The sequence below is a fragment of the Rutilus rutilus genome (genome assembly GCF_951802725.1).
Source record: "Rutilus rutilus genome assembly, chromosome: 17".
NCBI classification, from domain to species: Eukaryota; Metazoa; Chordata; class Actinopteri; order Cypriniformes; family Leuciscidae; genus Rutilus; species Rutilus rutilus.
The window spans coordinates 31,346,266-31,361,854 of record NC_140230.1 but is presented as its reverse complement, the minus strand read 5'-3'; the positions used below and the strand labels follow the sequence as shown (position 1 = coordinate 31,361,854).

Sequence of the window (15,589 nt, the reverse complement as noted above, 5' to 3'; positions counted from 1 at the left end):
GTTTAGTTTGTATGTTTAATTTGATATTTTTCAGTTGTGTAGACACCCCGCCCACCGTCCCTCTCTCTGCAGCACGCGCCGACTCTCACGTATCTGTATCTGCATCCGCTCGCCACCATTGTCAAGGTCACGTGTTACTGCGTGGCGTCCGTGCGGAATTCCATTCCACACTTTCCTCATCCTGACGATACATTCATGCACGCTCATTTCTGATTTTTCAAAGTATGAGATTTTTTTCCTTGGCACGACTGTAAGCAGAGTGAAACAGAATTTTCCAGAATTTCCACAGTATCTATCTATCTATCTATCTATCTATCTATCTATCTATCCTTAGTATCTAAAAGTTCAAGTTCACATTTATTTCTAAAGCACATTTAAAACAACCTTGGTTGACCAAATTGCTGTAGGCAAGTCATATCAAAAGATATGAAAATGATTTAACCAAACATAAACGTACATTTAATTTAGCAGTGCTTTGAAAGTATGAATCAACAAGTTATTACACAAGTTGTTATTATTATTATTACTGAGCATAATGTAGCCTATGATCTTTAATACTGCATCTGTATCATGACGCGTTGTCCTTTCTTTTTATTAAGCTTTCAGAATTCAGCTTTCAGAGGGGAAAACGTCAATTAAAGTAACATCGTGTGATGATCAGATAATACAATTCTGCATGGAGCGTATGCATTTTTTACCGTTTTATTTCGCATTTTGGAAGTCTATCCATCTCCGAATTGCGCATGTTTCAGGCATACTATAAGTATCCGCTCTATGTCCTTGTATAGTATCGTCTTACCCAGTCTCCCATTAGCATTTCCATAGCATTCGTGATAGATGGCTCGTACGCTTCTTTAAAATTATTATACGAACACGACGTGACGTCAGGTTGCCATGGCAACCACCCCCGGTGGCACGTGTCTGGTATAAAATGGTGCAGCACTACGCGGAAACTGAGCAGAAGCCGCAGCAGCATCACTGAAGGAGGTGAGTTCTTCCTCATAGGTCTACACCATTATTGGGTCGAATTATTTGATTGTGAAATGTCTAACATTTATTAAACTTTTTCACGATGACGTTTAGCTTTTCAGGATGTTGTTTACTGCGTTTGGGCTTGTGCGAAAGCGGTTACATAATCCTTCAGTTTCTGCGTGATGCAGGAATATAGGGAGGCCTTAGGCGTGGTGCATTCATACATTTCATCCTACATTATGCACATATTACAGAATTGTATTACAAAATATATAAAATAAATTGAATTCATAATAAGTTTTAGGATCTTTTTTAGCAAATAAATGTTGAAGAATGACGTGCCTTGCGCTCGCGATGGTCTCATTGCTGCGTCATATCGTTCCAGAATGTACCATCTGCTAAAGATGCTGCGAAATAGGGGGAGGGGAATAATTATTTCGTTTTTTTCTTCTCGAAACGCGACTGTGTCGTTCGAACGCATTTTTGGAGATCTTATTTGAGTCCTAAATATAACTAGAGTAAGTTATATTTATTCAACATACTGATATTGACAAATAATGAATGAAGATGGAAACGCACTCCCCCTTTTTTTAACATACAAGTAACTGTTTGCGCTCTAATGCATATAAAAGCAGATAAACAGAAATGATGTCCGACCCAAAGGACATCACTCGCATCATGAAGGTTACATGAGCCGTCAAGGTCAAATATGATATAACGCCTTGCGATTAATCAACATGTCTTTCTCATAACAGTGGCGTTGTGAATGCTTTATACGAGAATATAAATATGCCAGGGCTTTTACCAGTATTTTAATGTAAATTTGCACAGGACACAGTTGGCACAGTGAGAATCATGGGAGATTGACTCCCTCATGTACGTGACTGGAGTCGTGTGTCGATGCTGCAGTGGCGAACATGACTCAGATCTGAAAACCTATCATGAGTAAAACTGAACTTCACTATTGACTTTTATAGTCATTTCCTGCACATGCTCTGATGAATAAAACACATTAAACCAGCCTACGGTGGTTTGCTAGTTTTAGCTGGTTTAAGATGATTTCCCAGCTGTAAAACCAACCAATAGACCCATCTGACCAGGTTTAGGCTGGTTTAAGATGTGTTTCAGTAAGTTATGCATTTTATTCACTATTATGCTGTGATAATTTATCATAAATTATGTTACTCATAACGCTCGTGCAATTTGAAGACTGTAGGATGAAATATATTATGTGTATGCGAAGAAGTGACATGCAGACGGAGTCTCCGTCCCTCCTTATTGACCTTCTGCAGTCTGACTCTGCAGTTGCCATTGGCAACAAGAAGGGCCTTCAGCTGGCAATTTATTTGTCACTTATAGTGGATGTTGCCTTATACCAGGCAAATTTGGGTGTTCATACTATGATGTGAAAAAGAAGCCTATATAAATTTAACTGGGCATTTGATGGCCCATTTTGCTGATTTATTCATCATGACATCTCAAGTGGCATTGATGTTCACTGGTTTGACACTTGTGTCTGCCTCATCAAAATTGTCCAGATGGCGCACAACTCAGACTAATGTACAATAAGCAATGATTTAACAATAAAATCTTGATTTGTGCATTGTTATACAATAACCAGTCTACAATAGTTTTAGAAAAGTTTTACAGTATAGTCATGCAGACTGCATTGGTTGTTTTTTTCCTCTAGGGTTTTACAGGGTCTAATTAGCACCTTTGGAGTTTACTGTAAAAATACCATTCCCTTCTCAAACATGTGCTAAAACAGAGCCAAGAAGGGGAACAGTGGGTTGCAGTGTGGGGTAATTTAATTTTCTTACATCATACCAATTGCTACTAAAGCCAAATGTGACAATTGGCACACAAATAATGGCCCTAATGTTAGACATTTATGTACTAGACTAGTTAAAGTGCTTATCTGTTCTCTGAAAACATGTTTTCCTCTGCTGCTATTGTCTGGCTAGCATGACACAGCACTTCCTCAGGATGCCTTATAGGCACACCATCAGGAATACAATACTTCTCTACTCAATATCTTAATATTGGTCATTTTAATTATAAAAACGAGGGTCCAAAACCCTTTTCTTTTGTCATTAGTTGCTTGCTATTTTTTCCGAAGTGATTTTGAAGTTCCTGTTTCATTATGTGCCACACAGCATTCGAATTTTCAACTTAAATGACTATGTGTGCCCCAGAAAAACTGTCCTGGTTACACTCGTCCCCGTGTCCTTGTTCTGTCACTCAGGGTGTTTTTGGTCAGAGGAAATGCTGTCCTCTTGTTTCTAAAAGAGAAGGTGTGGCAGTGTGGTTAGTCAAGACACGCTTCATACTGCATCCGGAGATTGAGCAATCCTGTCAAATAGAGCAAAATGAATAAACGATACATTTAATATTGTAATATAATCACAGTAATGACCATAAATTATTCAGTCAAATAATGTAGTTTATTGTAGGCATTTTATGGTAGGCAAGAGCATTATGGGTACTTTAGTTCTACACCATGAATTCAGCAATTAAACACATTTTTAAACAAAAATGTTTTAACTGATTTGCGGCTTCTACAAAAGCGAATGCCTTTGCTTAAAGTCGTAATGTTACAGAAGTAGGGACAGATCTTTTCCTCCATATTGTGACAGTGAAAGAAATTATCGAAAGAGAAAAAAATATAGGGCGGGTTTGCAGTCGATTGCAAGAAAGGGGTGGGGTTTAAGTGGACTAAATGATTGGAGAAGTCCGGCATACATTACCAGAAAGTTTGTTTCACCAAAAGATCGAGTTGTGACATTTTGATAAAAAATTACAAGGTAATAAAAATAAAAAAAAGTAAACATGATAAATCATTCCCAATAACGATGCATTTACACGGGGGCGTCGACGCTTGAAGCGTGGTGCTGACGCAACTGTCATAGTGACAACAGCCAGTAACATTACTTTTCCGGTGTTGCATGAACGCAATTGGCTAGCGTCTGCACTAAGGTATTTGCATAGGCGTTCTAATTGATTCTGCCTCTAGCAACGCCAGTGATGCGACGCAATTCAGTTCGGCAACTCACGACGTTGCCCATTCAAAGTAAATAAGAAACGTTAACACAATGTGAATGCACCGTTAGATCAATAACATCCATTTATAAAAGAGATAGGGTGAATTTCCATTTCATGCCAACTTATATCTCGAACTTATAGAAGGTCTGTCTAATAGATTTATACATTTTTCTATGTTGAAAATGAATGGGATATTTACTTGACTGTTGCAGTCTGGTGATGATGTGTGATGATCACAGGTGTGTGCATAGGGTATTTATCCAATCATATTATGGAGCCAGAATTAATCATAATTAGAAAATTCGCATTTAATGTTTAGCATCATGTTACACATGATATGCACGTGATAGCGTTGGTAAGACTGAGAGACTCTAAACAGAACAGTGGGGGAATTGAATTTAGGGTCAGTTCAGAGGTGGGTGTGTCATTTGATCCAGGTCTAATTGGAGACAGCAGGCTTTTGGCAGGAAACCAGTTTCCATCATTGACTCTGTTCCACTGTTCTTTTTGTTCTGTTTTCTAAGAAGACAAAAGAGGGTTATACTCATCTATTGACAAACATGCATAGTGACACGATTTGCTGTGAATCAAATGAATCACGCAACCAATCACCAAAATCAATCACTAAAATCAAAAATCCAAAGAAAAGAAGTCAGAGAAGAGGAAGGGAAACCAAAGATGCCGACATGGACATTGTTTTCAGGCACTGAATGACCTTGTCAACGTCATGTGATCAGTCTCTGGAATTTCATCAGATCATTTGACTTTGATTAATTTATTGATGATTTATTTGCTTGACCTCCATGCGTGGGTCTAAAAGATTCATTTCTAAACTAAGCAAAGGCCACTTTGTCAAATAGTATTTGCAAAAAGATAAATAATTCCTGCAACAGCAGCACTTGCATACTAAATGCACCATTTTAACTTGAGGCTGAATCTGCTAGTCGGTATGTCGTTTTTAGTGCAGTGCATCCTGGGAGTCCTTAACCGCATTGAATAGGGGACTTGGATTAGGATTACTCAGGCCGGTCAGGTGCAGTACATGGTTCACACACACATGGGCAGATTAGGAGATTACAGGGATGTCTTCAGTTTCGCACAGCCAGATGCAAGGACGCTCTGTCTTTATGCATGCTATGATAGACTGACTGAGCTTCCTTCTTTCATCATCACTAAAATCAGCACATTTCCTGAATATGTAACATTGCCATTGTATTGTAGCTAGTACTTTTCCTATTTTTATTGCTGTAGATGGAGTAGAGACCTAATCTAGATGTGACTATAATATACTGAACAATTAAATAAATACTAAAATAGTTTGAATAATAATTGTATATTAAACAGAATTTTATGCCAGCTTTTAAGACTGACATTTACAAGGACATTGGCATCAAAATAAGTCACCCTATTTCTAGATAGACATCAGCCCTTGTCTCATTTCACAGTGCCCTTGAGTTGTTTGAGATAAATGACCTGATTTCATCCAGTCTGGCGATGTGGGGCGTTGGTTGTGGTGCATTAGCTCACATTTGAGTTTAGGGTCAGTGCTCATCTTGTACAACCAGCATTACACAAACAAGGAAAAATCAAAAAGCAACTGATTCCTAATTCAAAGGGTGTTTTACACTAACTGAACTGAGTTTGATCCGTCTGAGTGAGATGGTTTCAGGCAATTGGCCAGATGTTCACTTTGGGTTGATCGATCAAGGTGTCACTTTGATTGGTTGCTGTATTCTGAGCCTGAGGGGGATTTTTCAGTTTTCATGGAAAATGCCATTGCCGTTGGGAAATTAATTGCTACGTGCTCGATAGTGAATGACTTTCCCATGCAGTTCTTCTCTATAAAAGCTGCTGCTGTAGTGTCCATCTCAAGATCATAACCTCATAATCTCATGGACATTTGTCCCTTTGGATTTAGCAATGAAACTTTACATGCACGGAACAGCATTTGTATTATTCTTCCGCATTCATGCTATGAAAAAACAAAAATTTTCCAACTTATGCAATTTTGGAAGGATTGATTTTATATTTAAGGACAGAGTTCATGTGAACCATATCCCCCACTGTTTCAAGCAGAACGTGAAGGTCATTTGTGGCCATTTCAATGGTGCACAGAGACAGAAATCAGAAGGGTAGATTAGGTCAAATCAATGGTGTCTATGGAAAACCTGTTCATTTGTCTCATTAATGACAGTGTGCATGGTTGTGCACCACTTGTCTTGATGAAAGTATAAACATGTGGACTCAAAACAAACCATAGCTCACTAAAACCCAAACATCTATGGGCTTTTAGAGAGCTATATTTTGTCGTGAGTACTCGTATACAGTAGACATAAATCTTAAAATGTCAAACAAAGTGTAATGCCAAATGCATTTCTTTGGAGTTATTTTGTAAACAGGCATATATTGTTTAAAATACAGCAATAAAGTAAGTCATTAGGGTGTTACTTTACGTCTAGCTGTAAAAACAGTGGCGGCAGAAATCAACTTATTCTAAACATTTCTAAAGTAAAGACGTTACAGATTTAGATTTCCAGTTTGTGTAACTAAATAAACTGAAAGTCACTTATATTTTTATCTGCATTAAATGTGTTATCTTTTTTCTTTTTCATTGTATTTTAAATGAGTGAGTCACATCATATGCAAATATATCCATTCCCTGTTGCGTTTAACTCCTCCTCATCCCTTTTTGCTTAACAGTCATTATCCATATATGGTATGATGTACAAATATTTGATTCTGGTCCAATTGTCAGGCTCAGATTACATAAGATCCGTCCTCACACACCATGCCATGCTTTTCACTCTAATAATAGAGAAAACTGCAAAGGATGTTAGGCATGTGACAACTTGCTGCATTTTGAAACCCACAGTGAAGATTGTTTGGCTATGCATGTACATTCCCCCTTCCACCGCACTGCTAATCTTTCAGCAGATTTCTGAGTTTCCTGTGTGCATATGAGGAAGTTCAAAGGATAACTGTTGCCAAAATGCAACCTATGGTCTTTTTGTTAATCTACCCGAGGCAAACTTTCGTTTAAAAGCGTAATTAGAACTGAAACGGCACTTTTGAGGTTGACCGTATTTTCGTTTTCGGTCAAATTGCCTTTTGAATGGGAGTGCTTGGGGCACTTCTATGATAGCATCAAAAATCACTATTTTTAAAACACTAAGAAGGCTCGACACAACATGAAACTTTGCTCGAAGTATCGCCAGGGGCTCTACACATGAACTCCAGCATTGAGAACATTGTTTGTGTACACAGAGTTTACTAAAAAGAAAGATTTTGAACAACTCACTGTAGCTGTGTCCGCCGGCATTTTGACAGTCAAAAATAGTCGATCTCCGAATATGAATGAACTGACTCTGAATTTTAGTATTGCTTCTTATATGAGGATCCTTTTTCAAATACAAGGTCAATATTGATTTTCACTAACGACAAAACAACAAATTATCCGTGAATTTATATGGAACTAAGCTTTAGGAGCTTTCCATCTTTACTCTCCTCCCTGTTACGTTGCATTCGGAGATCGACTATTTTTGACTGTCAAAATGCCGGCAGTTCCATTCCTTTCTAATTATGCTTTTAAACGAAAGTTTGCCTCGGGTAGATTAACAAAAAGACCATAGGTTGCATTTTGGCAACAGTTATCCTTTAAGGACAAATTGTAGAGTGCATGACTTGCCACCCCTTGTTCTGCATGGAAAAAGGAGAATAAAAGACATGTCAAAACACAATGGACCTTCTGCTCCAGCAGGCTAATAAAGTATGCAGGTCCAGTGAGCACGAGGTTTGGAAATTTCCCAGACAGAATGCCAATGGACCCGAAAACAATACAAACTTGAGAACAGTTCAAGCCTCCACCCACCATCCAGAACACCACACTGGCTCAGAGAAAGTTCTCGAATCCCACAAGCGTGTTTAGACAGACCACTAAGCTGCTAGTAAGGGTGGGCGGTACACTCCTAAAATGAAGATACAATATGCAAACAGTTTGTCACTGGGACAGTACCCTAAAAAGGTCATCTTTGTACCTTTTTTTCCCCTACTACTTTTAAGGCACTAATATGCATATTTTAGTCATAAGGTACAAAGTTTTACAATATATGATTAAAATCTTATATTAAGGAAATAAAATAAAAATTCCAAGTAAATCAATATCAGAGTAATGCTATAAATCATGAAATAGTTAAATTAGTTATTTAAGTTATTATTTTATTAAAATACTGTATTTACAAATTAAATGTACTCCATCTTATTTGATTATTTTCTCTTTATCTGTGGAAGTTGATGGGCACAAATCACAAGATGAGACTATTCAAAACGAATGACAATTCAGAACCAAAACAGTCTTGACAGATAAGTGCAAAGTTGATGCTGTTGTTCTAAAAGCCTCCTTTGTTTTTGTCTTCTCTTATTTCAGGTTCAAGACCACAATCCACACTCTTGCAATAATGTCTGAGCTTTGCGTTGGAATCAATGGGTAAGTTCACTGATCTGTTCTGTCGTGACATTTGAAGGCTTTATCATATGACATTCAACATGACAAAATATAAAAATTTTGATTGCATTATAATAAATAAAGTATTCATAAAAGTCATACTATTGGAAATGTTTTAATTGTATGAAAAAACGACTTCCACAACTTTTACGAACCTCATTGGCACTTCCCTTGGGACACTGCTTTAAAGGGATACTCCACTTTTTTGGGAAATAGGCTCATTTTACAACTCCCCCAGAGTTAAACAGTTGAGTTTTACCGTTTTCGAATCCATTCAGCCGATCTCCGGGTCTGGGGGTCCCACTTTTAGCATAGCTTAGCATAATGAATTGAACCGGACAAGACCATTAGCATCTCTCTCCAAAAAATGAACAAAGAGTTTCGATATTTTTCCTCTTTAAAACTTGACTCTTCTGTAGTTACATTGTGTGCTAAGACCGACAGAAAATGAAAAGTTGCGATTTTCTAGGCTGATATGGCTAGGAACTATACTCTCATTCCTGCGTAATCAAGAAACTTTGCTGCAGTACCATGGGTGAAGCAGGCGTAATGATATGACGCAGCACCTGATAATAGTCCCCAGCTCAGTAGCCTATTATCAGGCGGCATGCGCTGCGTCATATCATTACGCCTGCTTCACCCGGAAAACGGTAAAACTCAACTGTTTAACTCTGGGGGAGTTGTAAAATGAGCCTATTTCCAAAAAAAGTGGAGTATCCCTTTAAGGCCGGAGACAGCGAGGAAGCTCACTAGGTTTTGGAACAGAGTTAATAATTTCATAAATAGAGATTGTAAAAATGCAGATAGAGATAGAGAGAGAGAGAGAGAGAGAGAGAGCAAATGGCCTGATTCAGAATGATTACAAGGACAGGATTACCCAGGATGAGCTTAAAGTCTCCATCCACTCCAGCACACACACATCTCCTGTATAGTCATGCAGGCAATGTGTCTTACCGGTCAGATTTCAACTGACAAACATGAATTATTCCTCTTACCTTTCATATGTTGATATATTTAAATAAAGCCATGTAGATATTCCTTGCACAGTCCTTCAGTGGAATGTTCCATCATGTTTCCTGCGGACAGACAGATGCAGAAGAATCTGTGAAAATAACAGATACAAGACAGATTGTGTGATTATGAAACATCTTAAATAACTCTGCTCTCTGTATAGATTTGGCCGCATTGGCCGTCTGGTCCTTAGGGCCTGTCTGCAGAAGGGAATTAAAGTCACCGCCATCAACGACCCCTTCATTGACCTGCAGTACATGGTGAGATTCGCTGAAGCACAAATGATCAGCATTGTGTAAAGCATCAGCCAAGTTAAAGAAACATATAAACCTGCATGTAGTGTTTTTTTAGAGTGAGATTTTAGATGCTTTCAAACATGCAGCTTTTGCTGTGAATTTAATGGGATTTTTCAACATCTATTCTTAAAGCTACCATGAAATTGGACTTGTGTCAGTTTTTTGAAGAATATACCTGGTCTTATTGTGCACATTTTATTGGTGCACAACACTTCAAAGAAAAAATATGTAATGTATAAAAATCTCATAATCGATCAAATAATTTCTACCTCTGAAATGACTTTCAGAAGATGTCACAAACCCCTCTTATTTTTCTACCCATTTTCATGATCCAGTCAATTCCCAGTAGACAAAATGAATTCCCAAAATGCATTTTTCCTGTTGTATATCCGGTTAAACATGGAAATACTTCAGATTACAATGTACACCGTTCAAATGTTTGGGGTCAGTAAGATTATCTTTAAAGAATTTCATACTTTTATTCAGCCAGGATGCATTAAATTGATCAAAAGTGACAGTAGAGACATTTATAATGTTGCAAAAGATTTATATTTAAAATAAATGCTGTTCTTTTCAACTTTCTGTTCATCAAAGAATCCTGAAAAAAAGAAAAGAAAAATTACAAATTTTCTTAAGTGAATATACATTTTAGGTTGTGCTTAGCTCAAAAATGAATTTGAATGAAATGAATCATAATATATTATACGACTATAATATCTTCAACGACTTCAAAAGTCAAGAAAATTAATAAATCTTTCCCTACAGGTCTACATGTTCAAGTATGACTCCACCCACGGCCGTTACAAGGGAGAAGTGCACCATGAGGATGGAAAACTGATCGTTGATGGTCACTCCATCTCTGTGTTCCAGTGGTAAGTTTTATTAGTCTTATATATCATAGTCGCCCTTCAGGAATGTAAGGATATAACTACAACCTTGACACATAGACAGCAAATATGTTGAAGTTCAGAGTAAATACTGTCATATTAGGAAACTTAGGCAATGTACATCATCCTGCCCACAGTATATACTGCATACTGGATACTATTGTATGGAGTAATGCACCAATAAAAGTTTCAAACATTGCATGTTTAATTCATTGCAATTATTTTGCATTTTTAATCCAATTTTAAACAAAATTTGCAGTTAATATGGTATTCATCACACTGGAAGTAGTGCATTGTGGGATATAGTACTGTTTCGGCAACTCGTGCTTATTTTATGCATACAAAAAAAATATTATGCATACTGCAGAAGGAGCATGATAGTATGCTATTTCAAGCATATCCTGTAGTGTTGTGCTAATTCTCTGCCTTATTTGCACTTAGCATGAAGCCTGCTGAGATCCCATGGGGTGATGCCGGTGCCCTGTATGTAGTTGAGTCTACCGGAGTCTTCCTCAGCATTGAGAAGGCCTCAGTAAGTCTGCCTTTCTGCAAGATCTGGAATGATAATATATAGCATAAAATGTTATTATAATACTGATATATTCTAAAATTCGTTCCCCATAGCTTCACATCCAGGGCGGCGCCAAACGCGTGGTTGTGTCCGCCCCATCACCTGATGCTCCCATGTTTGTGATGGGAGTCAACCAAGACAAGTATGACCCCTCCAGTATGACCATTGTCAGGTGAGCAAACCAAGTACTATGCATGTAAATGAGTTATTTAATGCATGCATGTTTAAGTTAATGACCTCATTTCTGTTTTGGTGCAACATTAGCACATAACAAAAGTAACAAGTGTGTTTTTTTTGTTGAAAACATCACAGCAATGCATCCTGCACCACTAACTGCTTGGCTCCCCTGGCTAAAGTTATTAATGACAACTTTGGTATTGAGGAGGCCCTCATGGTAAGTTGATGCCTGGCGTGACGTGAGTCCTTATTTGAGTTGACATGAAACAGAAGTTGTGATAGTCTTTTCTTCCCTTTTGTGACTTCTATAATCGAGTGAAACGGCATTTTGAATTTGATCTTGAGTTTGTCCATCTGGAATGGATGGATCATTGGATGGTTGTGGTTTGCTATTGGTTGATCTCATGTGAGCGACAGGTTGTCCCTGAGAAGAGATGTCGCTGCAAGAGGGAGGGGAATTTATTCTGATTAAAGATTATGAGGGGATATGAATACAATAAAATAAAAATGGACAAAACATTTATAATAAATAAATACTGCAATATTCCATAAAAAACAAGAACTGCCCCTTTTGAGTTCATGGTGATTTTAAAATATATAAAAAAATGGGCTGCATGAAAAATTGGCAAAAACTCATTTTGCATCTATTATGACACTTTGCTGCTGCTTAGAAATAAAGGCTAAAAAGCATGACATCAGTGCTTACGGACAACATAATGTGTAAAATTCACATTTTGACTTGAAAGCCTATTCACTTTAAATGTACTTAAAACTTAGCCATTTGTGGTTTAATAATCGCACTAGGACATATCAGGATTTTATTTTGCTTAATTGTTCAGCATTAGTGTATTTACTCATTACTTCCATTCATAAGTTTGGGATCAGTGTTTTTGTTTTTGCATTAAATTGATCAAAAGTGACAGTAAAGGCACTTACATTGTTACAAAAGATTTCGATTTTCAGCACAACTGCTTTCAACGTTAATAATAATAGGAAATGTTTATTGAGCAGCAAATCATCATATCAGAATGATTTCTGAAGGACACTGAAGACTGGAGTAATGATGCTGAAAATTCAGCTTTGCCGTCACGGGAATAATTTACATTGTAAAATATATTAGAATAGACAAAACATTTATTTTAAATTGTAATAATATTTTACAATATTACTGTTTTTACTGTGTTTTTGATCAAATAAATGCAGCCTTGTTGAGACTTCTTTCAAAGAAAAATCTCACTGACCCCAAACTTTTGAACAGTAGTGTAAGTGTATGCGTCTTTCTCATTGTTTCTTTTCTTTACCTCTTCACAGACCACAGTCCATGCCTACACCGCCACACAGAAGACTGTGGATGGGCCCTCTGCTAAGGCCTGGCGCGATGGACGTGGTGCCCACCAGAACATCATCCCTGCTTCTACTGGCGCTGCCAAGGCTGTGGGCAAAGTCATTCCTGAGCTTAACGGGTCAGTAGTACAAGAAAGATCAATTGATTGAGTTTGATATCGATTGGAGAAGTTTACCTTCTCTCTTTATTTTATAGCAAACTGACCGGTATGGCGTTCCGTGTGCCAGTCGCCGATGTGTCCGTTGTTGACCTCACCTGCCGCCTCACAAGGCCCGCCAGCTATGCTGCCATCAAGGAGTCTGTCAAGAAGGCCGCTCATGGACCAATGAAGGGAATTCTGGGATACACAGAGGATTCAGTAAGTGTTAACAGAAAAAATACTTTAGAATACCACAACTCGCATGCATATTTTCACATATAATGGACAGAAATGGGTGTTTTGTTCATTCATTTTTGTTTTCTTTTAGGTTGTTTCTGCCGACTTCATTGGTGACACTCACTCTTCAATCTTTGATGCTGGTGCCGGCATCTCCCTCAATGACAACTTTGTCAAACTCATCTCCTGGTAAGCTCAAAAACAATATAGCTTAAAATAGATGTAGCTAGGGTTGGGCATAAGCTATATATTGTAAAATACTTTTACAGTGTTTTTATTGATACATTAAAGTAATTTTTTTTTACTTTTTATTCATTAATTTTATTCAGTCTGTGAAAAACATGCCTTGACCTCGACTATTTTACTATATTTTATTTTTTGCATTAAAATGTTTCTATGTACAGTGCTATGCATAAGTTTAGACACCCATACTAAAGTTGACTAAAAAGAGGAATAAAAAATCTTCTTTTGGAAACTGAACTTAATGCCTTAATTAAAAAAATTAGGAAAAATCCAACCTTTAAGGACACCAATTTTCTTTGTGAATGAATAATGTATCGTAAATAAATAAATGTTCTTCCTTAAAATACAGGGTGCATAAGTTTGGACACCTCTATGTTAAATTCCCATAGAGGCAGGCAGATTTTTATTTTTAAGTATTTTTTTATTTTATTTTTTAGGATACTATGCATCCTGATAAAGTTCCCTTGGCCTTTGGAATTAAAATAGCCCCACATCATCACATAGCCTTCACCATACCTAGAGATTGGCATGGTTTTATTTCAGTTAGCCTAATAGCTGGTTTGATTTGCATTGAGAGATGATCTTATGAAAAGTACCCCATGCCAATCTCTAGGTATGGTGAAGGCTATGTGATGATGTGGGGCTATTTTAATTCCAAAGGCCAAGGGAACTTTATCAGGATGCATAGTATCCTAAAAAAAATATATAAAAAAATACTTAAAAATAAAAATCTGCCTGCCTCTATGGGAATTTAGCATAGGGGTGTCCAAACTTATGCACCATGTATTTTAAGGAAGAATATTTATTTATTTACGATACATTATTCATTCACAAAGAAAATTGGTGTCCTTAAAGGTTGGATTTTTCCTAATTTTTTAAATTAAGGCATTAAGTTCAATTTCCAAAAGATGATTTTTTATTCCTCTTTTTAGTCAACTTTAGCATGGGTGTCTAAACTTATGCATAGCACTGTATTTCGCTACAATGACTGCTAGGTCTAAATTATCATTATTATTTTTATTATTATTATTATTATTATTTGAAGTTGTTTCAGAGAAAACACAGTATAAAAATACTGAGGTAAATTTATTGTCAAATGGCTATTTTTAAGATTGCTATTCAAAGCTATTTCTTTGAAGTTATAACTTAAGTGTAGCTGTGTTATATTCCAGTCAGCAGAAAAAGCAGTGCTCTAATATTCTTTTGTCTTTCTTTCTCACAGGTATGACAATGAATATGGCTACAGCCACCGTGTTGCTGACCTGTTAGTGTACATGCACTCCAAAGAGTAACTCACCAAGTTTTGCGACAGCAGAAAGGCCCTACCATTCCTTCTTCTCAACACACTCGATTCATAGCTGAAGCCATAGTTGACACGCCTTAGCATTCCTGTTCCCACCTACGAGATGCTTTCGTCTCCGTAGACGTCTGTGTGTGCGTGTTAGTTTCTTTTGACAGTATTTGTGTCAGTGTCGCTCCACAGGCATTGCTGTAGTTGTTGCCATTTTGGGTGTAATCACGTTGTGTTGGTGTAAAGAGATTAACTGATAAAAATGTTACATGAGGCTACTGTAATGCAGTTTAAAAAGAAACTAATTAAACTGTTTGAAAAAACAAATGTGTACCAGTCATTTTGTCTCTTATACGGTGTACTTATTTTCCATCATGGTAATAGTTTACTGTATCATAATTAATGCATGAATTTCTAAGGTCTCTAATTTATCAACATGTTGAAAACCTGTTGCACACAATCTTCTACATCTGATTGATAGTTTATACTTTTTAGTAAGTAAAAGCCCTTTTTGTATAATTCTAAAAACGTCACCCTCCAGGATTTGATACGTTTTATTTTGCTGTGAAATCTTACTATTAATTAAATGTAACAATAACTTTTATATTGTTAGCAATAAGCTAAGATGAACACTTACTGGACTGAAGCAAATTAGCGGTACTTAATTATACATTTATATATATTCAAATCAAGTAAAAAATTATACAGCATGCTTTTGATTAACGTTTATTTGTTCATCTCTCAATCATCATTGTATTTTATTGCATTATATGTTTTGCCTTCCACAATAAAAAAACTACAGAGCTTTTATCATAAAACGTTTAAATATCAACTTAATTAGACATTATTGGGGAGATTTGCAATGTAAATCATTGAG

The 15,589-nt window shown here is 36.8% G+C and overlaps 1 protein-coding gene across 1 annotated transcript; it reads left to right on the top strand.

The window, feature by feature from the left end:
• Positions 1-619: 619 nt before the first annotated feature.
• On the top strand, positions 620-15,039 carry gapdhs (glyceraldehyde-3-phosphate dehydrogenase, spermatogenic). The gene is made up of 11 exons (XM_084386179.1): positions 620-987; positions 8,438-8,497; positions 9,690-9,786; positions 10,588-10,694; positions 11,151-11,241; positions 11,334-11,452; positions 11,593-11,674; positions 12,769-12,920; positions 12,998-13,160; positions 13,270-13,367; positions 14,644-15,039. Exons 2-11 carry the CDS (start codon positions 8,469-8,471, stop codon positions 14,711-14,713), a joined length of 1,008 nt encoding a protein of 335 aa, XP_084242305.1. The 5' UTR covers positions 620-987; positions 8,438-8,468; the 3' UTR covers positions 14,714-15,039.
• Positions 15,040-15,589: the final 550 nt, after the last annotated feature.